The 27,585-nt window shown below is 45.4% G+C and overlaps 1 protein-coding gene across 2 annotated transcripts in view; it reads right to left on the bottom strand.

Moving 5' to 3' along the window:
* Raver2 (ribonucleoprotein, PTB binding 2) overlaps positions 1–18,827 on the bottom strand; it is an 80,079-nt gene extending 61,252 nt beyond the window's left edge. The window contains exon 1 of one of the 2 annotated variants that reach the window (XM_085686307.2): positions 18,518–18,827. In XM_085686307.2, coding sequence (XP_085542433.2) covers positions 18,518–18,742 — 225 coding nt within the window. In that variant the 5' untranslated portion in view covers positions 18,743–18,827. The remainder of the gene's footprint in view (positions 1–18,517) is intronic. The other variant, XM_085686306.2, reaches the window with a different exon arrangement.
* Positions 18,828–27,585: the final 8,758 nt, after the last annotated feature.

Below are 27,585 nucleotides of genomic sequence, written 5' to 3' on the forward strand. Positions count from 1 at the left end.
CACACACACACACACACACACTCAAAGTAATAATTTTTTAAAGAAAGACTTTCACAGATTGACGTATACCACAATAAAACACACTATTTAAAAAGATAAATAAAGAACACTTTTTTTTTGAGACAGGGTTTTTCTGTGTATCTTTGGCTGTCCTAGAACTCTAGGTCAATGCTGTAGACCCGGTTGGCCTCAAACTCACAGAGATCCACCTGCCTCTGCCTCTGCCTCTGCCTCTGCCTCTGCCTCTGGTATTAAAGGCATGTGCTACCACACCCGGCTAAGTATGCTATTTTTAAATCCCATTAATTTGGATTAAACAAAAAGAACAAGGGGCCTGTGAGAGGGCTCAGGAGGTAAGAGCACTTGCTGCGAAGCCTGACAACCTGAGCTCAATCCCTAGGACTCAGATGATGGAAGAGGAGAACCAACTCTCTCAGGTTACCTTCTGACCTCTACATGCACGGCATGGCGCGGACATGCACACACACATACACACACAAATAAATGTAAAAGAGAACAAATGTGTCACTTTAAACTGTAAGCAATTGGAAAATACCAGGATTATCTATATATAAATCTAGACAGTCCTCTGCCTCTTTCTCTCTGCACAGACGGTCAGGCCCAACAATAGGTTACCGTGTACTATCATGGGCTTTTACAAGTGACACCACAGTAGGCCTTTTAAGATCACCTGGGCCTTGATGCTCAAACTCGGTACTCTATTTCTAATGCCTGGTCTGTTTCCAGCTAATGCTATTTTAACTTTCATAAACTACTACATTCTTGTAAATGCTACGCATCTACTGGCATTCAGACACTAGAGGTCCTACAGGAGAACTCTCATGCGTGCTTGCCTGCACGACAGTGACACGGGGTCTCCCTGCACAGCCCTGGCTGACCTGGGGCTTGCTATATAGACGAGGTGGGCTGCTGGCCTGCAGCAATCCTCCTGCCTCTGCCTCCCCAGTGTTGGGAGTTCAGGCTTGCATTGCCATGGCCAGCTGCAAGTGATTAACTTCAGAAGGAACTGAAAACTCGTGTGGAAGAATGGGGTGACAGTTACATCCTAGTCCCAGGGTACGTAGGTCCTGCTGAGCCACATTCTTGCAGTGCTTGTGTTACCTGAGACTAAGGTGTTGTTGATTTGTGGATATAAAACTGTGCCTCTTGGTGGTCTTAATTTGTGTCCTGTTAATAAGGGGTGGGGGCACCACGACTGCTAATTTCAGATATCAATTTAGCTGCAGCACTCGGTGACTCAGGTAAACACGAACCCGGTGTTGCTAAGAATGATTTTATACATGCAGTTAGAATCTACCTCCGGCTGAGTTCAGAAAAGGAGCCTGGAAGACCAGGCAGTGGGTGGACCTCATTCAAGTAGTGAGTGTTAGCAGCCAATCCTGTGGCTTCCTGATGAAGGCAATGCTCAGGACCACAGCACTCAGCTGGTCCAAGTTCCCAGCCTGGGGGCACGCCAGCTCACAATCACGGATTAAATTATTCACATCTTTTTTGCTGTTGTTCATCATTTCTTCTTTTATTGAAAATAGATTTTTTTTCACATATGACACTATATTCTGATTACCATTTCCCCTCCCCCCTTCCTCCCAGTTCCTCCCCAGTTCTCCTCACACGGTCACCCATACCTTCTCTGTCTCACCTTAAAAAACAAACAGACACCTAAGGAATAATAAAAATAATAATAATAATAAGATGAAACAAAACCAAGCAAATCGGAGTAGAACAAAACAACCAGAAAAGGAAAGGGGCTGAAGAAAGAAAGCACAAGAAACTCATGTAGATGCAGGGACAGACACACCTGTTTGCACACACAGGCATTCCATAAAAACATAAAACTGGAAGGCATAATATATAATACAAAGGACCTGTCAGGAAAAAAAAATAAAAATAAAAAATAAAAAAAAACCGCCCTGGCTTACCATTAGGAGACAAAGAAAAACTCCAAAGATGACGTGGAGTTAGTTTTGTGCCGGCATCTACCGCCGGGCATGGGGTCTGCCCTTAGAGAAGGTTGTTTCTCCTCCAGTGAAACTTCCTTGGGAAAAGGAAATTTGCCATCTGATAGCAGGTGGCTTCTGCTGGAGATGGTGTCAGGGTCAAGGATGGGGGTCCCTTGGTTCTCCTTTCAGGTCTAGGAGCACCTGCTGCAGACCTGGGCAGACCCTGTGCACGCTGCCTGTCCCTGTGAGCTCACGTGTGTCATCCCTGTGGAGTCCAGAAGGCCTTCCTCGGTGTCCTCCTTCCCCTCTGGCTTTACACTCTTTCTGCCTTCTCCTCTTTAGCATTCCCAGAGCCCTGAGGGGAGGAATTTGATGGAGACATCTCTTTTAGGGCTGTCACTCTCTGCATAGTGTCTGGTGTGGGTCTCTGATTTGTTCCCACCTGCTGCAGGAGGGAGCTTCTCTGCTGATGGCCGAGCAAGGCAGGGATCTATGAGGGCAGCAGAACGTCCTTAGGAGTCATGCTACTGTTGCGTGTCTTTTGCAGAAGAGTAAGATTGGTTTTCTCGTATGTCCTTTGCTGATCTTGGCCACTCAAGCAGTGTTAGGTACGGTTCCATCTCATGGAGTAGACCTTAAGTCAGATCAGAGGCTGGCTGGTCACTCCCACAGTCTTTGCACCACAACTGCACCAATGTATCTTGCAGGCAGGTCACCATTGTAAACTGAAGGATTTGTAGCTGGGCTAGAGTTTACCTTTGTCCTTTGGTAGCATGCAGAATACCTTCCGGTACCGTGAACACCAGTCCATAGGGGTGAAGGCTCTAGGCAAGCACCAGCTCAACCTCTCTGTGCCCAGTGAGCCATGTAGGCACTGTCTTCAGCCACAGGATCTTACTGTCAATTTGCAGAGAACCAGCTAGCCTTGGTGTTTGGGGGGTCCATGAGAACAAGTTCTTGGACAAAAACTTGATTAGATGTAACCCATTCCTGGTACTGGAAGCTTCATTTGATGTGGAGAAATGGCCAGTCGGGGCTCTGTCTGCTCTGTTATTTGGTGATTTCATTTAGACCACCTTCCTATACGTATATATTTTAGGAAGCTTCTACTGAAGCTTTCCTAGGTTTCATATAATCCCTCGAATGACTTAGTTTTAGCTGTCCTTCTCCATTTAGGAATTAGTCAAGTCTTTACACGCACATGTTCTACTACAAACCAGTATGTGTGTGCACTCTACTGTACTTCTTCTCTGTACAGTCCTGGCTGGTCAAGGCACCTCCTTACACTTCCCTGACATTTGTTTTTCCTTCTGAAAAACATGTACTTATTTCTACTGCTTGGTTTGTTTTTTTATTTATTTATTTTTTCTCCTTTAAAAACACTGTGAATACTAGTCCTTTGGCATTAGCAACTTTACAAGTGTATTCCCTTAGTGCATGGCCTGCTGTTCTGCTTAGCTGAGATTTTCGGTGGCTTTTCATTTTAACCAAGCGGCTCCTTCCCCCATGAAACCTGTGGAGTCTGTGCTTAGAAAGTGTCTCTTCTAAGGAAGTATGCAAGTGCACACCTGCAATCCTAGCACTCAGGAGGTAGAGAAAGAAGGATTGGGAGTTCTAGGTCATCATTGGCTATGTGGTGAGTTCAGTCAAAGCCACTGGGTTACATAAGAAAAGAGCAGGAGTAGGAGGTGGAGGGGGGGGAGGGAAAGAGGGGAAGGGAGGCTAAGGAGGATCCTTCCTAATTATAAAATATAAAAATAATCTTGTTTTTCCATAGCTTCCTTCTGTTTACATTTCAGTTTTTCTGTTTACTATTTTGTTTGGTTAGTATTTGAGATGGGAGGTCTCAGAGATGAGCCTAGTCTTGAACTCCTGATCCTCCTGCCTCAGTTTCCTAAGTGAGCTTTCAAGCATGAACTTGCAGTTTAAACACAGTGTGAAGTAGGAATTTGGCTCCTCTTACTTGGGAAATGAATTTCATTTTCTTCCCAGCAGGAGGACCCACTGTCAAGCCACCACTGAGCCACTGCAGTCGTTAGCAGGAAAAACTTAAGAGAGGAACTCTTTGCTTTGGGGCTCATGGTTTCGGAGGGTTCCCCTCAGTCATGGTGGGGAAGGTTCTTGGGACAGTTCAGTCTACAATATTGAGACTGTATGGTTGAGGTCATTCCCATTGAGGTAGAACAGGAGATGGCATGCAGCGGGAACCAAGGGCTGGACATAAACATCAAGGCCTGCCCATCACGATCTATTTCTGCCAGTGAAGCCAAGTCCCAACTTCCAGTTTCCAGAACCTCCCAAAATTACACCGTAAGCTGGGGACTGGATGTTTAAATCATGAATCTGTGGGGACATTTCAGATGCAAACCATAACACTACCTCTCTCAGACAACGGCCTCCAGACAGACACAAATCAATGTGTTATCCCATGCTTCTGTCCCATTGAACATCTTGTCTAGCCTGTCCTAACTATATACTATCTTAAATATATATAAGTCTTTGGTTTGGTGGGGGAAAAGATTCCCCTTATTACTGTTGCTTCCAGCTTGGGGCTTTTGAGAATAAAACTAGGAAAAAATTTCTGAGTAAACTATATATGAGAATAAAGCAGTCTGAAGAAGGTGTTGTCCCCTCGAAAGCTCCTGCTGGAGTTTAACTGCCACTGAAGTATTAAAAGGGCAGAAACTTAATCTGATTGTGTCTGAAGGTTGACTGGGGTTATATAAGGTCATCAAGGTGGAGCCCCAGCCAGTGACTACCGGTGGATTTGTCAGACAGCAACAGAGACACGGAGGACACACACGAATGCCCTGCTGTCCCCACCCGATGGCCTGCGCTGAGGTGGACCACTGCAGCCCAGCTATCACCATATATGGGTCCTTGACCTTTATAGCTTGGCCAGACTCATGTCTGTCTTTCTTTCTTTCTTTCTTTCTTTCTTTCTTTCTTTCTTTCTTTCTTTCTTTCTTTCTTTCTTTCTTTCAGAAAGAACTATATTTAGCTTATGTTTGTCCTTTGTAGAATCTGCCAGTTTCTGGGACCTTTGAAGCACTTGCGGATTCACTAGCGGATCATGGCTGTCAAGTGTCACACGGGAGCCAACGTGGGAGAGTCACCTGACATTTTATTTTTACCCATTCTGGTAGGCACACAGGTAGTCAACTGTGGTTCCCCGTCATGAGTAACTGAGTCCCAGACTCTGATTTTTACTTAATCACTGACAATGTGTGTTTCCTAAACAGAAGTATCTCTTCTAACCTTCTGGCCAATTTTAAACTTGTTAATTTCACTTTTTTTTTTTTTAACATTTGTTTACTTTGTGGGAAGGAGAGGGAACGCACTAAAGTGAATGTGTAGAGGTCAGAGGACAACTTGGGGGAGTCAGTTCCTTCCTTCCACCATGGAGGGTCTGGGAAGTGAACGCAGGTCATCAGGGTTGGCAGCAAAGCCATCTTGTCAGTTCGTAAATCTAACTTACAAAGTATCTGTGGTTTTTCTCCCCGCTCCATCTTTTCTTTCTTTAAGGGTGTCTCTATACAGGGCATGGTGGCCCACACCTTTAATTCTAGGGCTCCAGGACACAGAAGCAGGAGGATCGCTGTGAGTTAGAGGACAGCCTGGTCTACGTAGTGGGTTCCAAGACAGTCAAAACTCCGTAATAGAGAACCCCTGCCATCTGATCAACTACAACAAGACAGTCTTACTGTGTAGCCCAGGTTATCTCACTATGTAACAAAGGTTGGTCTCAAACCTTTACTTCCTTCTATCTCAACGTCTCAAATGCTAAGATTACAGGGATGAGCTCCCATGTCCAACTCAGAATTTCTTTAAAAATTCTGCCTACTAGTCCTTTGTGAACTACAAAGAATTTTCTTCTAGTCTATGATATACTTTTTTTTTTAAAAAAAATTATGTCTTTCTGATGAGAAGTCATTCATTTTATCCAAGTTCCACCTATCATGTTTTCTCTTCTGGAGAACGTGTTGTGTCCTATTTGGGAAATCTTTACTTACCGTAGGTCATAAAGAGATCACTATTTCCTAGCATTCGCCCTTGGGTTATGATGCACCTCTAAGGAACTGCGGAGTGGTGTTAGGTAGGGGCCAACTTTGGGCAGAAGAATTTCCCACTTCCCTGGGGATCCCTCTGCTGGAAAATGTGAGTCTTGGCCTCACTGGGCTGCTTGAGTACATGTGGGTGACTACTTGGATGTTCTAGTCTGCTGCGCTGAGCTATTCATCTGTTCTTTTTTAAAAAAAATCAATATCACACTAATTAAGTCATTACAGATTTAGAATAACTACTGAAATCTGGTAGTGTTGGTCTACGAGCCTTCTTTTCAATTACCCCGGCTATTCAAAGTCCTTTTTGCACTTTCGTTTAAATTGTGGATCACCACGTCAACTTCCAAGAATAAGACCTTCAAGTGAGATTGTTTCAAAGGATCACGTAGGTATTGCAGGCCTGGCTCCCGGATGGTGCGGCTGTCCGTAGCTGGTGGGGCTCAGAGGCTGCTGCGGACTTTGGGAGGTAAATCTTCTCCCTGGTCCCTTCTCTGTCTCTCTGCCCCTTGGTCAGCAGCCTCCTTCATCAAGCTCTTCCAGACTGCCCCTGGGCCCAGAAGCAAGGGGGCCAAGCAAAACCAGGCTTAGACCTCTGGAACATGAGCCCGAGCAAGCGCTCCTCTTTGAAGCTATCTTCTCAGGTACGCTGCCGCAGCACCGGGCAGCCTGGCTAGTACAGACTGCAATCCCTACAGACACTGGGAAGAACGCACATCAAAACCAAGGCTTCTTCAGCTTTTCCCACCCGTGTCTTCTCACCCCATCAATGTTTACATAATACTGGGTAAGCTGGTATATAAAACACTAAAACGTGTGTGTGTGTGTGTGTGTGTGTGAGTATGTGCACATGGATTTATGTGTACCACATGTGTGTAGGAGCCCAAGGGGAACAGAAAGAGGTGACAGATCCCCTACACCTAAAGTCACAGACAGTTGTGAGTTGCCTTGTGGATGCTGAGAATGGAACCCAGGTCTTCTGCAAAAGTAGAAAGCAGTCCTAATTGCTAGGCTATCTCTCTAGCCCCTCCACCTCTTTTTATTTTTAACGGTGAAAAAAAAAATGTGTGTATTTTAGAATTAGCTCCTGGACTCAGTTTAGAAGATCCCAGTTATACTGGCAACATCCGGAGCATGATAAACAGGACGAAGCCAAACATAAGCCCTCTTCTCTCCATTAAGGCCTATTCAGGGTATTGACTTGGCAACACCAAAGCCTAAGAGTTTCTTCACTGTTTAATCGGGGCTTGTTGGCCTTGACATCCATGATGAACACATATGGGTTGTTTCTTCTATCTTTTCGGTGGCCGACTCAGTGGTCAGGAGGTACTTGATGATGTTTAGCGGTCAGCTTGCTTCTCCCGGGCACACTCCTGCAGGGGTATCTGTGCTACCTCCGGAGGAGCAGAGTCTTTGGCTGCCAGATGAGACTGGTATCACCAGCAAGTCATAGGGATCCTCCTGCCTCAGTACACTGCTAGGATTACAGCTTCATGTCGTCACATCTAGCTTTTCACCTGAGCGCTGGGGACCCAATCTCAGGTCCTAATGCTTCTGCAACAAGCACTTATTCACCGAACCATCTCCACAGCTTGCAACCAGCAACTCTTAAAAAACAAGCATCCTCATCAATGCAATCCCCATATATGCTAGTCTGACACTTAGATGCTGAGGAAGGATGATGGGAAAACAATGGAAGTCCTACAGGGAGAGACTGAGCAAAATTTTTAAGATAAGTAGGTGCATTGCTCCAGAGCTGTCCACCTCAGTTTTCTGTTCGTTTTGGTTTTTTAAGCATATTTGATTCAGTTTACTCATTTGTGAGTGTGTGAGGGGGTGCCACAGCACGGGAAGAGAGGTCAGAGGAAAACCTGTGGGAGCTGGATCACATCATCAGTCCTGGCAGCAGGCACCTCTACATCCCCACTGAATCACTGCCCCACAACTGGCTCTAATTTGAAGCAGAGTCTCTCCCTAGAACTGGGGCTCAGTGATGGGCTACACTGCCCAACCATGAGCCTCAGCGGTCTTCCTGTCTGGACTTCCCCAGTGCTGGGACTATCATCAAATGCCACCATGCCTGGCTTTAGAAATATTTTTTTAAAAAGGGGGGGGGGGGGGTGCTGGGATTGAGCACAGGTTTTCACTCTGCTCATCAACTATTTTACAACTGAGTTATCTCCCAAGCCCTGGATCCCAGGTTTGGGGTAAAAGGACGTTTCTGACTTGGCCTAAAGAAACTCAGGAAGTTTCAGCATTTGTCTTAGCAGTCAACTAACGGGAACCATTGGTTGTTTACTTCAGCCCCAGCACTGTGTGGACGGTGTTTTGTTTAATCCTCACACCACAGCAGCAGATTTTTATATCTAGAGCGTAAAGTGGGGCCCTATTTTAAGTGAGGACTAGAAGTAAATGACTCGCCCAAAGAGCACGAGACGACGGGGCTGGGGTTTTGTTCTGGCCGGCGGAGAGCACAGCGAGCACTGATCTACTACACCACAGCGTCCTAAGAGTCTCTGTGACAAGGATAACACCCACTCCCATCACAGCCCTGGAGCCACATCCCTGACCCGCTAACCTCAGACTGGGAGCAGGGCAGGAACAAGGTCAGGACATTCACCACACAAATTCCTTGGAGGCAAAACTAAAACAGAGTCACTTGGTTCTGGCAGCTAAATGTCTGGTCATGTCACTCCCTTAAAATAAACACCCACGGCTTAATTTGGCTGATAACCTCTTAATCATCTAAGCCATGCCTACTAAAGGGCTCAGCCTGGCATTTTACTATCACCCATTTCCAACTTTATGCCTTGGCCACAGGGGACTAACTCTAGCCAGTTTTTCCTTTTGTCTTTAGGAAACTCAGGTACGCATGCTCTTTTCGACTTTGGGGGGACTTGAAGGGGTGGTGAGGCGGTGTGTGAGTGTGCAAGCTTGTGAATGTGGAGAGGTGCACACCCATGGGCATGCTGTGGAGGCCAGAGCGAGCTCCTAGGAATCTTCCTCTCCTGCTCTCCTCCTTACTGCCTAGACAGGGTCTCTCACTGAAGCAGAAGCTCACCTTCCAGCGAGTCACCTGTCCCCACTCTCCGATGTTGGGTTACCTCCAAGGCCAGATTTCCACATGGGTGCTAGAGATTTGAACTCAGATCCTCACGCTTGCAGAATAGCGCGGGTACATCCCAAGCCTTCTCCTTATCCCTGCAAAGTTTTCTATGAATCTATAACTTTCCCAAAACAAAAGAGGAGTCATTTGAAACTCCCACTACCCAAACCCAAGACAACTGAAATATCAAAGTAATTATAGTAGTCAAATATCACCCTCTGAACAGAACAGGACACCTTGCGTCCATACTGATGCGAATTGGTAACACATTTGAGTGTTTTGAAAAGAACAGGACGGTTGATATCAAAAAGTATCTCCCTGAACATCTTTATCATTGTGAAAGGAACACTTTCATGGCCTGGCCAAAAGAGATTCAAACTGAACATCATCAATGGGGGAGGGAGGCGGGACTTACAGTGCATCACCTGAAACCTTACTGCCAAAGATACACAGCCCCTGCCAAAGTCACACAGCTCTAACTGTGAGGGAACACCACGCACACCCAAACTGGGGAACATTCTGCCAAGTACCTGGCCTGCAATTTCTGAAAAGGTCATGGACAGACTTGAGCAGTCATTTCAGGCTGAAGGAGGCCAAACAGACAGGGCGATGAAGCACACCAAGTGACTAGACTGAATGAACCCTTTCACTGCAAAGAACGTGATGGGCAACCGGCCAGAATAGGCACAACCTGAGGTTAGGAGGCACCAGGGGGACCTTGACAGTGGTGGCGGTGTGGTTATGCCAGATGATACCCTGGTTTAAAAGAAATACGTGATAAAGTAGTCACATGCCATATAATGATGTTGTCAAATACGGTCTAGGTATAGAACGGCCATGGTCCCGTAAGGCTGCAGGATGCATATGTGAAAGTTTCTATCACACACCAGCCCCATAGCTGTGGTAAGGTTGAATCATGGGGTAACACTCACACATCCATGGTGATCCTGGTATAAACAACCCACAGCACCTGTCACTCACACTAAAGTAGACAGTATAATTAAAGACAGCTAATACTCAGCAACAACACTGCCGGTCTATGCATTCACGATAGCATTCTTAGAAGCATTTCACAGATCGCCCTGCTGATCAAACAGTTCACTGTCAAACAACATGTCTTCTTGGGCCAGGAGAAGTTTCATGTGTGTGCCCCAACTCCTGACTGCAGGGGGGCATCGGCAGTCACCAACGGCCATCATGCGGGTCTGTGTGAGTGTACGCTATGATACCCACACCACGGCAAAACTGCTGAACCGGATCTCTCTGTGCACACCCCTCATTAAGCGATACGTGACTGTATGGGGGAGGTGTGCACTGGGTAGGCGCGTGGCAGCAGTTCTGGGGAAGGAAAACTCACTGGGCCTATATTTACAATTTTCCTGGAAGCTTGGAACTTTATCTGAGAATCCAAAGCACCCCAGCATTACATGTTCTTGGACGTCAACACTTTCACTGTAGCTTAGGCTGCAAAAACTCCCAAAGTCAGGGAAGTGGAGACTAATTTGAATCTTTTTTAAAGTAGTTAAACAGGCAGGATAATAGAAGATCCAAAGTCCAGGAAATGGAAAGCAAAGGAAGGGGAGATAATCAGAGTAAGCTGGTGGGGGTGGAGTGGGAGGCACTGGAGGGAGAAGGAGTGGATACAGATACAAATACAGGTTTGAGCAACTCCTGGTGGGTTCGGATGGCATTCTCGTATCCAGGTAGAAACAAACGTTTAGCAAAGAAAAGGACAAGTAAGGTTGAGGAGGAGACAGTTCGTAATCTACAGTAACTGCACACGAGAACACAGTACCCGCAAAAGCAGTGCAGGGGCCCCAGGAAGTTGTCCCTGAATACAAGAAAAATCATTTTTCTTACAAAGAAATGCCAAGATAAGGTTCTTGATACACTTTTAAAAACTATCTTTAAAACCACGTAGTGGTGGAGCACGCCTTTAATCCCAGCACCAGGGGAGGCAGAAGCAGGCAGATCTCTTGAGTCTGAGGCCAACTGATACAGAGTGAGTTCCAGGACAGCCAAGGCTACACAAAGAAACCCTATTTAAACAACAATAAAAAAAGGAAGGACGGACAGACGGACAGAAGGAGGACGGAGGGACAGATGGACGGACGAAGGAAGGAAGGAAGGAGCGAGCTATCTTTAATCAATCTGTATATTTGTCAATGGGTATATGTGTGTGCAGGTGTATATGCATGTGTGTGCAGGTGTGCCAGCCCTTGTGCATGGACATGCATGTGGAGGCCAGCGGGATGACACAAGGTGTCTTCCTCAGTTGCTGTCCATTTTATTTTATTTTATTTTGCCAGTGTCTTCCAGTAAACCTAGATCTCACTTTAGCTAAATGGGCTGGCCAGAAGGCCCTGGAATCCTCCTGTCTCTGTCTCCCCGGCATTCAGATAACAAGCGCACACCGTATTCCGCTTTGTGGGTGCTGAGCTGCAAGCCTCAGGTCCCCACAGTTACAGGGCTGGAACTACACTGGCCGAGCCACCGCTCCTCTTCCCAGCTCCCCGTCTCCTTCCTTCATCTGACATCTTCTCATGTATGCAGCCTCAAGTAGGCCTCCTCTGCCTCACCTTCCGAGTTCTGGGTTTACAGACATGTGCCACTACACCCAGCCCCCCAAAAGCCCTCTTAAAAGAAAACTACCTACTCTGTGTCGGTCGCCACAGGACCCGAGAGTGATAAACGAATGGCAGATATGAAGCGTTTCACGGTGGCACAGGTTTGTCACGCCACGGAGGCTGAAGTGGGAAGGTTGTAAATCTGAGGCCAGCCTGAGCTATTCAGTGAAGCCGTTCTGTTTAAAGGTAAAAGGAGACAGACGAAAGGAAGTACTGTGGCTTTAGTTCACCACAGAGTCTGTGTTTACTGTGGCTCATGATGTGGAAGTCCAGGTCATCATGGAGAAGGAAGTGCAGTGGTGGAGACCAGACAGGAGGCAGGGCACACTACAAACTATAAGGGTCACGTCCTGAGAGAGGTTCCACCTCTTAAAGACTCCACAACCTTCCAAAGCAGTACTGGAGGACCAAGAGGTCAAACACATGAGCCCATGGGAGGCATCTTACAACGGTGATGTCCCAAGACATAATGAGGACAGCACTGGCCACCAACAGCGAGTTTCAACCTGGTCTACAGTGCTCTAGTGACATCAGGGATAAGCCACAAGAGACGCAAAACCCCTTGAAACTATATGGTGATTTCCATGGTTATGAATAAAAGCACTTTTTGGAGAAAAAAATACAGTTTTCAGCAGACGCATAATTGGGTAACTTTAAGAGAAGGGGGCAATCTCACTACCAAGAGCTAATACAGGCACACACGGCAGCACATCTCCATCCAGCCCACAGTGTGAGCTTGTCCAGCACACTGACAGACAGAATAAAGCAGGTAGGCAGCCCCTTTCTGTTCTGTGTCTCTTGGCAGCTTCTAGGTTAAACAGTGCGGACACAGAGGTGCATATGATATGATCCCTGCGATATGGGATGTCCCTCTGAATGCTGTATGTTTTATTACCATTAATTAATTGAGAAGCTGATTTGGCCAAGAGCCAGGCAAATAGAGCCAGGTGGGAAATCCAAACAGAGATAGGGGGGGGGGGCAAAGAAGGTGGGGTTAAGGAAAATGCCAGCTGCCCCTAGAGAAGCAAGAAGTCATGAGCCTCGTGGTAAAATACAGAGTAATAGAAATGGGTTAGTTATAAGAGCTAGTTAATGATAAGCCTGAGCTAATAAGCCAAAAAGTTTGTAATTAAGTTAAGCCTCAGAGTGGTTATTTGGGAACTGGTTGGTGGGAGAGAAACATCCAGTTACATCCCCGTCCTTTGAGACACTTAGAGTAGAGCTTGTGGAAGAGGATTTAAAGGTGTATCCCTGTGTGAGACAAGAACACAAGCTTTGGAAGCAAAGAACATGCTAGCTCTCCACTCTACCCCTAATAAGTTCACTGGTCTTGGGCAACTTGTTCACTGATGAATTTATATTTGTTCCCTGATCAATAAAAATGGGAGTAAGAAAATTTTGATTATACAGCCTCAAATGACATTTATAGACAAACTAAGTCTGTGATCCAGATAATGGTAAGCACACAAAAATTTTTAACCTATTATTATCACAGATACCCAGAGGAAAGGGAACTCTAGGGGCTTCTCAATCCTACGGGACTCAAGCTGGGGAACTACATTTTAAGAGACAGCACGGAAAAAGGGTGATAGTGTGTGCTCAGAGAAAATAACTAAGATGATTGGGAAACTTGGAATTGTCCTAAAGACAGTGAACTGAAGGGTGCTTAGCTACTAGTCAAAAAGGGATCAACGATCACAATTCAAGGAAACAAATTCTATCCACTCAATATGATCAAGCCGGCTATAAGAAAGGGGCGGAGTAGGATTCCTCATTGTGCTGTCTGTGTAACAAAAGGTGTTGACAATGTGCTAGCCTCAGGACCAGTGCTGATGGATCACCGGGCAAAGGTCCTTACTGCTCAATGCTGGTAAGGGCGGAAGCAGAGCTGTCCTCTGACCTCCACATTCACATACACAACAATTAACAAAACGTACTTTCTGTTAGCTCTAGAGAGACAACTCAGCAATGGAAAGCACACGCTGCTCTTCCAGAGGACCAGAGTTCAGTTCCCAGGACCCACACGAAGCGACTCCCAACCTTCTGGAACTCTAGCTCCAGGCCTCCAGCACCTACAGTTGCACGCATGTGTGTGCATGCAGACATGACACACACCGACACACAATTAAAAATAAAGTTTTAAAAAGCGTGCTAGAATCCCTTGTGTTAAATGAGAGATGCCTTCTACAGCCCCGGAGGGATAGAAAGTGCCAAGACTTTATATTTTATTATGATTCTTTGTTATGCTATTGCTTGTTGTAGCAGAACCAATTCGAGGTGCTGGGGGGGGGGGGGAGGCTCGGTCAGGAAAGCATGTGCCTTGTGAGCCCAAAGCCTAGGCTGAATACCGAGAATGCACACAGAGAAGCCAGGTGCGGTGACGTGTGTTTGTAATCCCAGCACTAACAAAAGGGACACAGGTGGGTTCCTTGAGGGTCACTGGTCAACCGGTCTAGCCTACTTGGTGAGCCAATGAGAAATTGCCTCAAGAGGTAGACAGAGTAAGTAGCAGACTCTCAAAGTTGTCCTTCTAGCAAACACATACACACACACACACACACACACACACACACACACACACACACCTTTTAAAGAAGAATCAATCTGTAAGGAGTGAAAACCAAAGGAGACCAAGGGCTCGAATATCCAGACACCTGGAGGGGGGAGTTCAGCTGAGGGAGGCCTCAGAGGACTCTCTAGCTCAGCTTCTCAGTGTCCTGTCAGCTCTCCTGTCCACTCTGTCCCCAGCCAATACATTCTTCAACTTGTGCCCCAGGGAAGAGAAAGATTCTTTTCCCTACAACTGCCACGGCTTCTTTAGGTTTTACATTTTTATTACATTTATTTATTTATTCTGCGGGTGTGCTCACGTGCACACATGCACAGCTTCTTCCCTTCCGCCATGTGGGCCCCAGGCTTAAGAGCAAACACCTTTACCCACTGACCCACCCCGGCAGCCTGTCTTCTGTGTTGTACCCAGATGAATTAATTGATCGCTTTGGGGAGGGCACTACTGTGCAGAGATGGGCTGAGGTCCAGTTACTGCCTGGTTTTAACCAGTTCCTCAGGTAGAGGGGAAGGATCGGGTTCTTTGGCTTTTGTCACTTCTGTAAGGTGAACACAAAGAAAGCTCATCCACACTACAGTGAGGTACGGCTGGGTCTTCAGAGGGAAGACCTCTTGCCGCTTAGACAAGCAAGAGGGAGTCTGTTTAGGCCTCAGCATCCTTTTCTCAGCAAGAAACAGTGCATTTAAAAGCTAGTGACTGTAGAAGGCATGGAAGAAGGGGGCCTATTGGGGAGAGGAAGGGGCCAGGGGAAGGGCCAAGCAGGGAAGGACGACGGGCATTTGGTTCAATGGCTACATACTAATAAAAACGAAAAGCAAAGAATAGTAGTTTTTTTTGTTTTTTGTTTTGTTTTGTTTTGTTTGAGATAACCTCCAAAGGATTAAAGAAATCCTGTGGCTTGCCACCACGGGTGGTGGCACTCCTGGTTAGGTGGTCCTGAGTTGTGTAAGAAAGCAGGCTGAGCATGCCAAGGAGAACAAGCCAAGAAGCAGTATTCGCAAGGCATCTGGTTCAGCTCCTGCCTCCAGGACCCCGCCTTGAGTTCCTGTCCTGGCTTCCCTTAATGATGAATAATAAACTATAAACTGAAATAACCCTTTTAGTTACGGTTTTCAATCACAGTACTAGGAAGTCAACTGAGTCAGCTCTTAATGTGATATTTTAAAATAAAGGAATGGATACCCAAACTCATCTAGAAATAGAGTATTTCAAACACATGGTTAATAATTAAACACAATCATGTATAACAGTTAAGTACGCAGTTCTAGTTCAAGTTATAGAATATAGTCTTTCCTGATGAAAACATATAACTTTGATTAGTAAATTGAAAATCTAGCCAGGCAGTGGTGGCGCACGTCTCTAATCCCAGCACTGGGGAGGCGAAGGTAGATGGATCTCTTGAGTTTGAGTCCAAACTGATCTACAGAGTGAGTTCCAGGACAGCTTTTTTTTTTTTTTTTTTGACAGAGAAACCCTGTCAGAAGAAGAAGACGACAAATAAGAAGATGAAGAAGAAGAGGAGGAGGAGGAGGAGGAGGAGGAGGAGAAGGAGGAGGAGGAGGAGGAGGAGAAGGAGGAGGAGGAGGAGGAGGAAGAGGAGGAGAAGAAGAAGAAGAGGAGAAGAATAAGGAGGAGGAAGAGGAAGAAGAAGAGGAGAAAAAAAAGAAAAATATAGTCACTAGGAAAAAAAAGACATTTTCCAAAAAAAGATCATACTGAACATATTCGTGAAAATACAAAAATTATCTATTGGACTTTCTTTTCAATTATTATTTGAAGTTAACAAAATTAAGCCAATTTTACTTCCTTATGTAACACTGGCCATCGTTAGCTATGAACATGAACAGAATATGGACAAAGCTAATACAGTACTGAGGATGAGGGGGCACGCGGTGAACATAGGGGCAGGACAAAGAACATGCTCCAACATAGAGGATGAGGGGGCTCGCGGTGAACATGGGGGCGGAACAAAGAACATGCTCCAACATACATAGAGGATGAGGGGGCTCGCGGTGAACATGGGGGCGGAACAAAGAACATGCTTCAACGTTCTTTACATGTAATCTAACACTGATCTGTTTAGATTTCAAACCTGTGTATCAGAGTTATCTAAACATTTTATGATACACAGTACTAGAGAAAAGATCGATGTCAGGACCTTTGCTTAACCACTGACCGGCAACTCTGTTTTGACTTTTAGGTGAATCTCCAGTTCAGGGGGGAAAAAAGTGGCATATTAAATGACTTCACTGAGACATCTTAGCTTAAACCACTTTTTTTTTTTGCTAGTTTATGCTTGCTAGTTTTACAGAAATCCTGAGACTAGGAGTAGTCATAAGTTCATAACAGAGAAAGAAATATGTCCCCCGCCCCCAAACAATCACAGATGTAAGTCTCCAAAAGCCTTCTGTCATCATAGATCCGAGGTAGGACTGAAATAGTTCCTAAGACCCTCGGGTTTATTTTCCACCTCTTTTGGGAACACAAATGCAAAAGATAACAACGAAGCAGGAACAGGCAGAACTGACTCGAATTTGCATTAAGTATTTTTAGACTTCATGCAGGGAAATGTTAGAACAGAAATAGTTGACATTCTACAGAGGAAATCCAGACACTTCTCCATCTTCTGCTAGGTTGTCATCAGAGTTGATACTCGTCTAATTTGTTTTGTAGAAATGCCATCTGCCTCTCCCAAGCCCCCTCTCCCTGAGCTCCATGGAGACCTTTGCTACTCATGAGCAGAAAGGCTGCCTTCCCATGGTAGGGGTCCTTCAGGTAGCAACACAAAACATCACCTGCCAGGGGCACAGGCACTGTGTTCCCACCTATGTTATGAAGTTGTAGGTTCGTGTTTACTGTTTCTACATAAGGTCTACCAACAGTGATGAGGGAGGCTTTTGTCATAATCTATGACTCACAGAGAACATGTAACTGTCACTAGCCAGTCCTCTTACAACTCTGTGTATGGATCACAAAAGGAATTTCATAAATCAGCCTTATTAGGATTTATGAAATTCCTTTTGTGGGCCAACCTATCAGGGCAGCTCATCCCATTTTAGTTTTCATTGTCCAATACCTATAGATGAAATGTGCAAACATCTGTACATGTAAGAAACCTAAAGAATAGTAAATTGTTCTGTGTTTTTGATAAAAACACATGCATACGCATACATGTGCACAAGAAAGGAGAGAAAGATAACGTAGCTCAGTTGGCAGAGTGCTATAGCATTCATGAAGCCTTGGGAGACGGAGACACACACACACACACACACACACACACACATACACACTTTGTTGAATGTGTGATGCACACCTGAAATCTCAGCACGTGATAGGTGGAGGATAGAGGATCAGGAATTCAAGGCCTGCCTGGGATACTTGAGATGCTGTCTCAAAAAAAGAAAGGAGAGAAAGTGAGGGAAAAACAGAGAGGAAATAGAGTGTGGGGGTTAAACATGAATGAAAATGAATGACTATGAACCCCAGGTTCTCCTCCAAATTCTCCCGCTCTCCTACAATAAGCTTTTAACGTTCCCAGTGAGAAAATAAAAGTTAAAACGGTCCAGGCTTTCTAATTAAGAAGCAACAGTTAATCTGGATTAAAGACACCAAGTAGCTTAACTTTAAACTGCGCGCAAGCTATTGAACAAATCCTGCCATACTTGGTTTGGCAGAAGGCTGCAAGACTCTCCCGGCGCTGTATCAACCTCCGTTTCTCTGCGGCCTTAGCAAGCGGAGCAAAGTTGTTTCATACAAACTTGGTCAAGTGCTCCTGCAGCAGAACTCTCCCAGCTTTCCCGTGACCCCGCCCCCGTGGCAATCCAAGTCCCCAACACCCTACGAGGGACCCCTTCCTTCTCGAGAGAGTCTCCGGAAGCCAGTCCCCTAAATCTGAGCTCCCCAGCTCTCCTCCACGCGCCTTCACCTACAACAGCCGCGGTGGGCTGGAGGGAACACAAAGTCCCGGCCAGACGTGGCGGCACCCGCCCCGGATTCCCCTGCCCTTGCACAAGTGGCTCCGCCTTTCCCAGCCTCAGTTTCCCTCGCTGGCGGCAGAAGGGTTTCTTCGAGGCAAAGGGTCCTGGGCTGGGTGCGCATACCTTCCTCCTCTCCTGCTTTTCTCCAGCACCCGGACCAGCGTGGACTCCTCCGGGTTGCAGTGACCCAACCCCGGCCCCAGCCCGTGCCCCTACCTGGGAGCTGCTGTCCTGGGGCAGGTTTTTCACCAGGATTTTCCGCCGGTTGCTCAGCTCCCGTCGCATCCGCTGCAGCCGCGCGGCCACCTCCTGGGGGTGCAGCGCGGCCACCTCTCCCGGGCGCAGCGCGGGCTCCGCGGGCTCCGCGGCCTCCCCCGCCGTCCCAGCAGAGGGTCCGGATCCCAGGCCCGCGCCCCCCGCGCTGCCTCCCCGCGCCGCCATCTTCCCGGCGCCCCGCTGCAGACTCGGCGAGGCCGGAGCGAAGCGGGAGAGAAAGCGGAGAGGCCGCGCGGGGGCGAGGCGGGCCGGACGCGGAGCAAGGGCGCGCGGGCGGGGGAGGCGCCGCAGCCGCCGACGCGGGGAGGGGGGGCGGAGCCCGGAGACACGCCCAGCCCGGACACGCCCCCCGATGCTCCGCCCCTCCCCCATGACACCTGCGTGAGCGAGAATGTGGTGGCAGGACTCTGAACTCCTAACCGACTCTGCCCTGGCTCCCCGCGTTTGGTTTCGCGTTCCAAATTCAGGGGCCCCTAGGCACCACTATGTAGCCCGGAGAACTCCCAGCCTCAATTCTAATATATCAAGATGTATGTTATTTGAAAAGTTTAAGTCATCAACGGAAAAAAAAGCAAAAAAAAAGAGGTCTATCTAAGAAGATTATGGGGCAAGGTGTGGTATATTTGGTAAGATCTGAGCATAAATTTCCTAATTGTGTATAAGAAGTCATTGTCTTTCATTGGTCCCTATGCCCCCTATGATGGACAACCTAGCAGGTTGTGTTTGTAACATGTATTAAAGCAGAAGCAAAGACTGGGAGAGTTATGGCAGAGAGTAGGAGAGCCAGCTCCTTGGTTATAGGAATTGAAACCTGGAAGGAGAAATGCTGTGTAGAGATCTACCTAGTCGGTGAGATCCCCAAATCTAATGGCCTTTGACTGGCACCAGCTGGAATGACCATTAGTAAATGGGAGCATGGACCTGAAGGGTGCCCCATGAAAATGCACTCAAAAATAGCCTGCATCACACCAGCATGCAATGCATTAAAGGGAAATGCTTTAAGCAGAACCAATGTATATAAATAAAGGGTATTTACTCTCATTAAGGGTCTGGAGAGATGATTCAGCCCTTATAGGAACTTACAGCTCTTGCAGAGGACTATAGTATTGCTCCCAGTACTCAAGTCAGATGACTCACAACCACCTGTCACTCCAGCTCCTGGGGATCTGATGTGCTTTTCTGTCTTACACACCACACACACACACACACACACATACACACACACACACACACACACACACACACACACAAATAAAGACCATGAATTCAGTACTTACCATGGGCCACCCACATATTTCTAACTATGTTACAGTATCTCACTTAAAAATACGAATAGGCAGCCGGGAGTTAGTGGCATACACCTTTAATCCCAGCACTCAGGAGGCAGAAGCAGGTGCATCTCTGTGAGATCGAGGCCAACCTGGTCTACAAGAGCTAGTTCCAGCACAGCCAGGACTGTTAAACAGAGAAACTCTGTCTCGAAAAACAAACAAACAAATCCAATTAGGCAAGGTTTATTTTTTTCACATAACACATGAAGAAATGGAATCTAGTCTGATTAGGCTCAATGCTATAAATAATATAAGTCATCTGTAATCACTCTACTCCCAAATTATGGTTACTAGTCCTCACACTGTTCTCAAATACTTATTATCATTAAAATTATTCAGGGCAGTACCCCAGTATTTACACAACCCTATTCCCAGAGTGAAGAACTGATAGCCTATTGCAGTCTGCACATACAGAGGAATATTTTTCCACCATCAAAAGAAGGCAACTACTGCCAAAAGGTAGGTGAACCTCCAGATCACTAAGTGAGAAAAACTGGAGACAATGGCTATGTATTGCATGATTCTATTCATAGAAGCAACAGGGAAATCCACAGAGCAAAACCCAGAGTCAGGTAGACAGGAGCTGAGAAGAGCACATCACTGAACAGTACTGCCCCACAGTAATGTGAGAATTCTCAAACGTCTTTATTACGGGGTTTCAACGGGAAATATACGAATACGAGACAAGGTGGAAGCGGCCGTGGGTCCAGCTGCCAGGTTCTGCTCAGGAGATGTGAACAACCACAAGGCTTGCTTCTGCTCCGACATGCCAAGTAGGGGTGAGAGAGACCCCTCCTCTTCCTCAGAAGAGATCACATCTACATATAGAAGCCATGCCCTAAGACCGGTACCCCGGAACTACCCATGGAATGAATTCCCACAACACCACAGGCTCACATATCCCTTTGAAGCAATGTTTTGGGGCTAGAGAGAGGAGGCCAGTGCTGGGAATGTACTCAGTATTGCCTCAGTTCGCTTTTAACTGGTTAATAATGTGAAACTCACCTTATAAACCCTTCACTTTGTTTCTTTTCCTGTTGCTGTGACTATAAAATACTCCGACAAAAGCAATTTAAGGTAGAAGAGACTTGTTTCCGTCCATGGTTCAAGGACAGGGTCCACCCTAGCAGAGCAGTCAGTGGTGGAAGCTTGAAGCAGCTGATCACACTGCGTCCACAATCAGGAGCAGAAAGCAGTGTTTGCAGGCTGCTTAGCTCTTTCTCATTTGCACACTCCAGGATCCCAGTCAGAGAGTAGCTATGCCCACAGGAGAAGGGTGTAGGCACAAGTTTCTGTTCTGCCTCATCCTACAGCTGTTCAGCCCCAAAGTAACACACAGAGGTGTTATATTAATTATAAACGGTTTGGCCTATTAGCTCAGGCTTATTACTAACTAACTCTTACAACTTAAATTAATCCATAATTCTTGTCGTTGGTTAATCACATGGCTTGGTAACTTTTCTCAGTAAGGTATTCTCATCTTACTTCTTCTGCATCTCGCTGGTGACTGCATCATTGTCTTTCCTCTTCCCAGAATTCTCTTAGTCTGGTTGCCAGGCCTATACTTCCTGCCTGGCTACTGGCCAATCAACGTTTTGTTAAACCAGTATGAGTAACAAATCTTTACAGTGTACAAGAACATGATCCCACAGCATTTCCCCTTTTTTTCTTTTCAAAACAAAAACCCTGAATCTAATCTCCTTTGTTTAGCTTTTTTCCCTGATCATTAGCCATAACAACTTGTCACCAACATGCTAAACAAAGACAAATATCCATAATCTGTCTTTGGGAATGTGGGCGTAGTTTTCTAAGCTACTTCCTGCTGACTGGGGACACTGATAATCTTATGGGTACCAAAAAAAATTTAGGATTATGGTCAAGTCCTCACTGGAGTATTCTGTGAGACTGTATTTTCTCAGGCAGCAGTCTTGAGGCTGTTCTGAATGTAGAACTCAGAGGAAACTGCAACAGAGCTGCTCTAAAATGTTTATAATCTGGGCCATCCACTCCTATCAGAGATTTTTCAGGGGGGTCTTCCTTAATCAAACCTTATTTTTCTTAACCCAGATTGAATCCACAGCATCTCATTTTCTGTGGAAACAAAAGCAGAATCTCTTTTCAAAAATGATATATCTTTTGGCTTATATTTTGAAATCAAGATATTTTTAAAATATATAGGTTGATTTAATCCAGCAACATTTATAATCAAATGTCTTTTAGCAGCTGTTGCTTCTTCTTCTTCAGCAGTCAAACAATTTAAAGACAACACAATAACATACTGTATTCAGATTGTCTGTTATTTTCCATCTTTACATGGCTTTTTTTTTACTCTATTTCTTTTATTTTTTTAATTTTTGATTTTTTTAGACAGGGTTTCTCTGTATAACTTTGGCTGTTCTGGAACTTACTCTGTAGACCAAGTTGGCCTTGAACTCATAGAGATTCACCTGCCACTGCCTCCCAAGTGCTGAGATTAAAGGTGTGTGCCACCATACCTGGCTACTCTATTTCTTTTCTTAAGGACTTTCTCTATCATTTTTCTTTTCTCTCCCAAGGCTATGTATATTTCTAAACATACTGTTTAGAATTTTTCTTTTAATATGAATCTGTCTTTACTGTATATCTCTATCTTTCTCTGATCACGTAAGTCTTTAATCTGCTAAGCGGTATGGCTAGGATTAAAGTTGCAGTTTTGGCAGCTACTTCCTCCCCACTCCTTGGCTTCCTGAGAGCCTAGCTTCATGGTGGTGGTACTGACTGGAGTCATGTTTTTTGCCACAACTCTGTGGCGTTTCTAGTTCATGCCACCATCAAGAAGCATGCCACCAACTGCTCATAAACTCCATTTAAGTGTTTGGTGGCAGAGCCTCTTAAAAGAGTTGCAAGGTTTTTGCTGCTAATTTTGAGTTAGGAAGCCTTTCTTAAAGGAGCCGAGCCTCTGCTTGCCACCAGCAAACAGAGCTTACCAGAGTAAAGATGGTCACCAAGAAGCTGCGCTTGACTCTATTCTTGTTTGTCTAGAATCCTTTTTTGTTTTTTTAAAGCTTTATGTGGAAATTCTTGCCAAACGTTTGGGCGCCATTATGTAAACGGAGACGAAGCTTTAATTTCCTGGCCGCCCAGACCCAAATAATCACGCAGAAACTATATTAATTACAACACTGTTTAGTCAATGGCTTAGACGATTCCTAGCTAACTCTCACATCTTAAACTAACCCATTTCTATTCATCTATGTGTCGCCATGAGGCTGTGGCTTACTGGTAGTGCTCTGGAATCTTTCTCCTTCGACAGTTACATGGCATCTCCCTGACTCCACCTATTCTCTCTTTCTATTTCTGTTCAGGTTTCCTGCCTGGCTTTACTCTTCTAAGTCATTGGCCAAAATAGCTTTATTCATTAACCAATAAAAGCAACACATATACAGAAGGATACCCCGCATCAGAAGGATGTTCTGGTTACTAATTTTTAGTATTTGTGTCAATCTGACACAAGCTAGAGTCATCTAGAAAGAGGAAACCTCAATTGAGGAATTGCCTTCCAAAAGACTGGCCTGTCGAAAAGTCAGTGGGAACTCTTTTTGATGAATGATTGACATGGGAAAGCACAACACATTGTTGGTAATACCAGCCTTGGGCAGGTGAGCTGAGCAAGTCATAGGGTGCAAGTCAGTAAGTAGTGTTCCTCTGTGGTCCTCCTTAGTTCCTGCATCCTGGCTCCTGCCCTGACTTCCTTTCGGGATAGACTGTAAGCTATAAGATGTAATAAACCCCTTTTTTCCTCCAAAGAGGCTTTGGTCTAGATGTTTATCACAACAACAGAAAGCAAATTAAGACATGGGTTTTCCCACCTTCATTTACAGAATCAGGATAAACCCCACAGGTATGTTGTGGGGGTTTGAATGAAAATGGCTCCCATAGGCTCATAGGGAATGATACACTTATGAGGTGTGGCCTCATTAGAGGAAGTGTCACTGGGGGGTGGTCTTCGAGGATTAGGTGCTGAAGCAAGGCCGGTGTCTTTCTCTCTTCCTGCTGCCTGTAAATCAGATGTAGAACTCTTAGGGACAACTCCAGTACTGTGTCATGCCACCATGCTTCCCACCATGAAGATAATGTACTAAGACTCTGAGCGGTAAGCCAGCCCAATTACATGTTTTCCTTATACGAGTCGCCATGGTCATGATGTCTCTTCACAGCAATAGAACAGTGTCCAGCACATAGGCCTATAGGCTAACCTAATCTAGATAATCCCTCGTAAGTATGCTTGGAGGCTGGTCTTCTAGGTATCCCAGATCCTGCCAAGTTGGCAACACCAACCACAGTCTAGCCGCTGAAATCTTTTCTTTCCCAATATTTTAAAAATTATTATTGTTTGGGGCTGTATATTGCTCTATGGTGAAAATGACTAGAAGTACTTCACTAATTTTGATATAGTAGACTTTTTAACCTACGTCAGTCTGCACTGGTTGAATATCCTTGTGTCTATATTTGGAGACCTTCGCCTTTCCAGAGACCAAAGGATAGAAGTGACTTCTGGCCGAGGAGCGAGCATAGTTTAAAGATATGGAATTGTAACTCAGAAGCATTTTCTTCCGTTTCTCCCACCACGAGCCCTGCAAGAAAGTGTTCCTCTCTCAGCTCACACCCACAGCGTTCTGATGTCAAAACTATCTCACTTTTATTTTAAACTTTATTCCTTTGATTTAAATCTCATGCATCTTAAACTTAAATGGAGGCTGGTTTCATAGAACCGAGGGACTTTGAAAGGGATATTCTTCAAAGTGGGCAAGAACCGGGAACAGCCTCCGCAAGCGCTGTATCCAGACTCCTTCATTAAGGATCAGAACATGTATTTATCCAAATGAATACCGTCTCCTTGACAAACATCTGTTAAAGGCCGGTTGTGTTCCAGACAATAGATATATAAATGCATTGGGAATACAGAAAAAAAAAATACAATAAATGTCCTAATAGATAAGGGCCAGGTCTCACTAGGAGAGAATTATGTAATGATTATAATTAAGTGTAATTAATAAGTATGCAAGCAGACCTACAGGGACAGCCCTAGGAAGCAGGGAGCTGACCCAACTTCAACAACAACCGCATATGCTTGAAGCCTTTTCCCAACGGCAGGTTCAAACCCTACAGCAAATTATTCTAAGTGAAGTGTTGTTTGAAGTCAAGTCTGGTGAATGAATTAGGTCTCGCTCTGTCTGTCTCTCTCTCTCTCCCTGTCTCTCTGACACACACACACACACACACACACACACACACACACACAACCGTGATGACCGTTGTCCACGTTTCAGATCATCAATCCTTTCTTGTTACCTTCCTTCAACTGTTTTCAGAGAATTTGGAAAAAAATGACAGTGTACTGATTAAACTTTTAAAAATTGAATTGATTGTCCTTGCCACATTAAAAAAAAAAAATAGAGAAAAAGAGATGAAAGCTACAAGGATTTGCGAATTCTAGTCTTTATGATTCCGAAGAGGTCCTTTCATTGCAGGGTTTTAAGCCGACTCTAAATTGTAGCTTCTATAGAAAAACACAAGGAACACTCTAATCTCAACCGTGGAGTGCAATTATCAAGTTGCAACGGACTTACCAATATCCATGGGCCATTATCATGATCTACATAATTACCTTGTTCTTAAAATATGAACCATGTGTTCACGTTAGCCTTTTTAAAAAAAAATATGTGGATGGTTGAGTTACAATTCTTGCAGAGGTGTAATAAGCCTTAGTACTCCTAATAAAAACAGCCTCTTGTATTCAAACATTGTAATTATGCATTATGATAGTAGGATTAAATAAGTTAAGTAGGGCTGGGGAAGTACTTAGTCGGTGGAGGACTTGTTTAGCACGCGGAAGCCCTGTGTTTCAACCCTCAGTTCTGCATAAACCAGGTATGAAGGTGCACACCTTTAACCACACAGCTCAGGAGGAGAATCAAAGGCTGGGGATTTTCTTGGCTACATCGTGCATTCGAGGTCATTGTGGGACACATGTGACTGCCAGGAAAAAGAAAAGAGACCGGAAAAGAGAAAGGGGGAAAAGTTAAAGAGTGTTAATTATAAGAGCATTACATTTGACTATCCCACAATATATAACGGTGTGCTCAATGTGCCAGACACAGCACAGGGCACTGGGTTTGAGTGTTATTCAGAAGTGGATCTTTCCCTAGAATAATTACTCTCAGGAATTTTGAGCTCTGTTTTAGTTAATGCTTTTAATAAAGTGCTCCATAACTTGGGCTATGGCTCGATTCTGACTTGAGAACACACTGAGAAGTCACGTCTTGACAGACAAGTGGTTTTGTGCGTGAGGCGAGTCCCGAGACAGAGCACACAGGCACCAGTGACATAAGGAGCATCCAGGTATAGTGTTCACGATTCCGTTTTCGGGGTGGCATCGGTGTCAAATCCAAAGAGAACAGGAAAGCAGAGACTTTTCAGCAGAGAAATGGCCCCATAAATTTAGCTCGTTGAAAAACAACTCTGAAAACAATGGAGGAAGTTAGTGCCTTCTGTGTTAGGAACCTTGTGAGGTACAGTGAAAACATTTCACTGGAGTTCCTACCGGGAAGAATAAAGACAAGAAAGCCACGGATCCATACACTTTATGTAGGTTAGTCGAGCCTTTATTCTCTCTCTCTTTAATGTGATGGTGTTTGAACCCTATAACTGACCTGCCATAGAGCTGAACTGGACCTTTATGGCAGTGAGAATGGCGGACAGGGAAGGCTGGGTACATTGTCAGGGACGCAGCGGGGGAGCCATCGGGCCCGGTGTAAAATCATCTACTTTTATACTCCGATATAATAATAGTGTAAAGCAGTAGCCACAGGAAGGGCTGGATCTGTGAGAGTTTCCTGAGATGGGTGGAATAGAGCTAAGTTCCATAGAAGCAAGAGAACAGGATCCAGAGTCCAGTGACCTCAGTGCAATTTTGGGTAACTGGAAGAACTGCTCAAACCATGAGAAACCGCCAGATGCGGTAGTCCATGCCTGTCAACAGCACTTGGGAGGCCGGGGCAGGACAAATAAGAAATATTAGTCTGGCCGAAGCAACACAGAGACCCTGTCTTAAAATAAAAAGCATGAGAGATTTTTTTTTAAAGAAAAATTAGACGTATCTATTTCATGTGTGTGTATGTGTTTGAATGTTACAGAACGTATGTGGAGGTCAGAGAACAGCTTGTGGATGTCAATTCTCTCCTACAACGTGGGCCTCGGGCATGGAACTTGGGTGGTCAAGCTTGGCACCAAACGCCTTTGCCTACTGAGCAATCATGGACTGTGAGATATTTCAGTGTGTCTCTAGACACACAGAAGTATGTTATTTAAGGCTATCGGGAGGATTTGCTGAGGTCGTATACACAAATGCACTTAGCAGAGGGCCCGGCCCAAGGGCTGTATCAATGTTAATAATGCTAAGGAATGCTTCTTATTGTTCACTCCTGGTTCTATGTTCAGTTGCCAGCCGAGAGAATGGTATTCCTGTTCTAATGTGAGACGGGGGAGGATGCTACAAGCGAAAGAAGGAAAGACTAGCAACTCAACTCCAGCAGCCGACTTTCACGCCACGCAGGGCACACGGGAGAGGTACTTACAGAAGATGGTCTAGAAAGTGTGGACTAAAAAATCATCTCCAAAGATTGTTGAGGCGGCATG

The sequence above is a fragment of the Myodes glareolus genome, chromosome 3 (genome assembly GCF_982192425.1).
Source record: "Myodes glareolus chromosome 3, mMyoGla1.1, whole genome shotgun sequence".
In the NCBI taxonomy this organism is placed as follows: Eukaryota; Metazoa; Chordata; class Mammalia; order Rodentia; family Cricetidae; genus Myodes; species Myodes glareolus.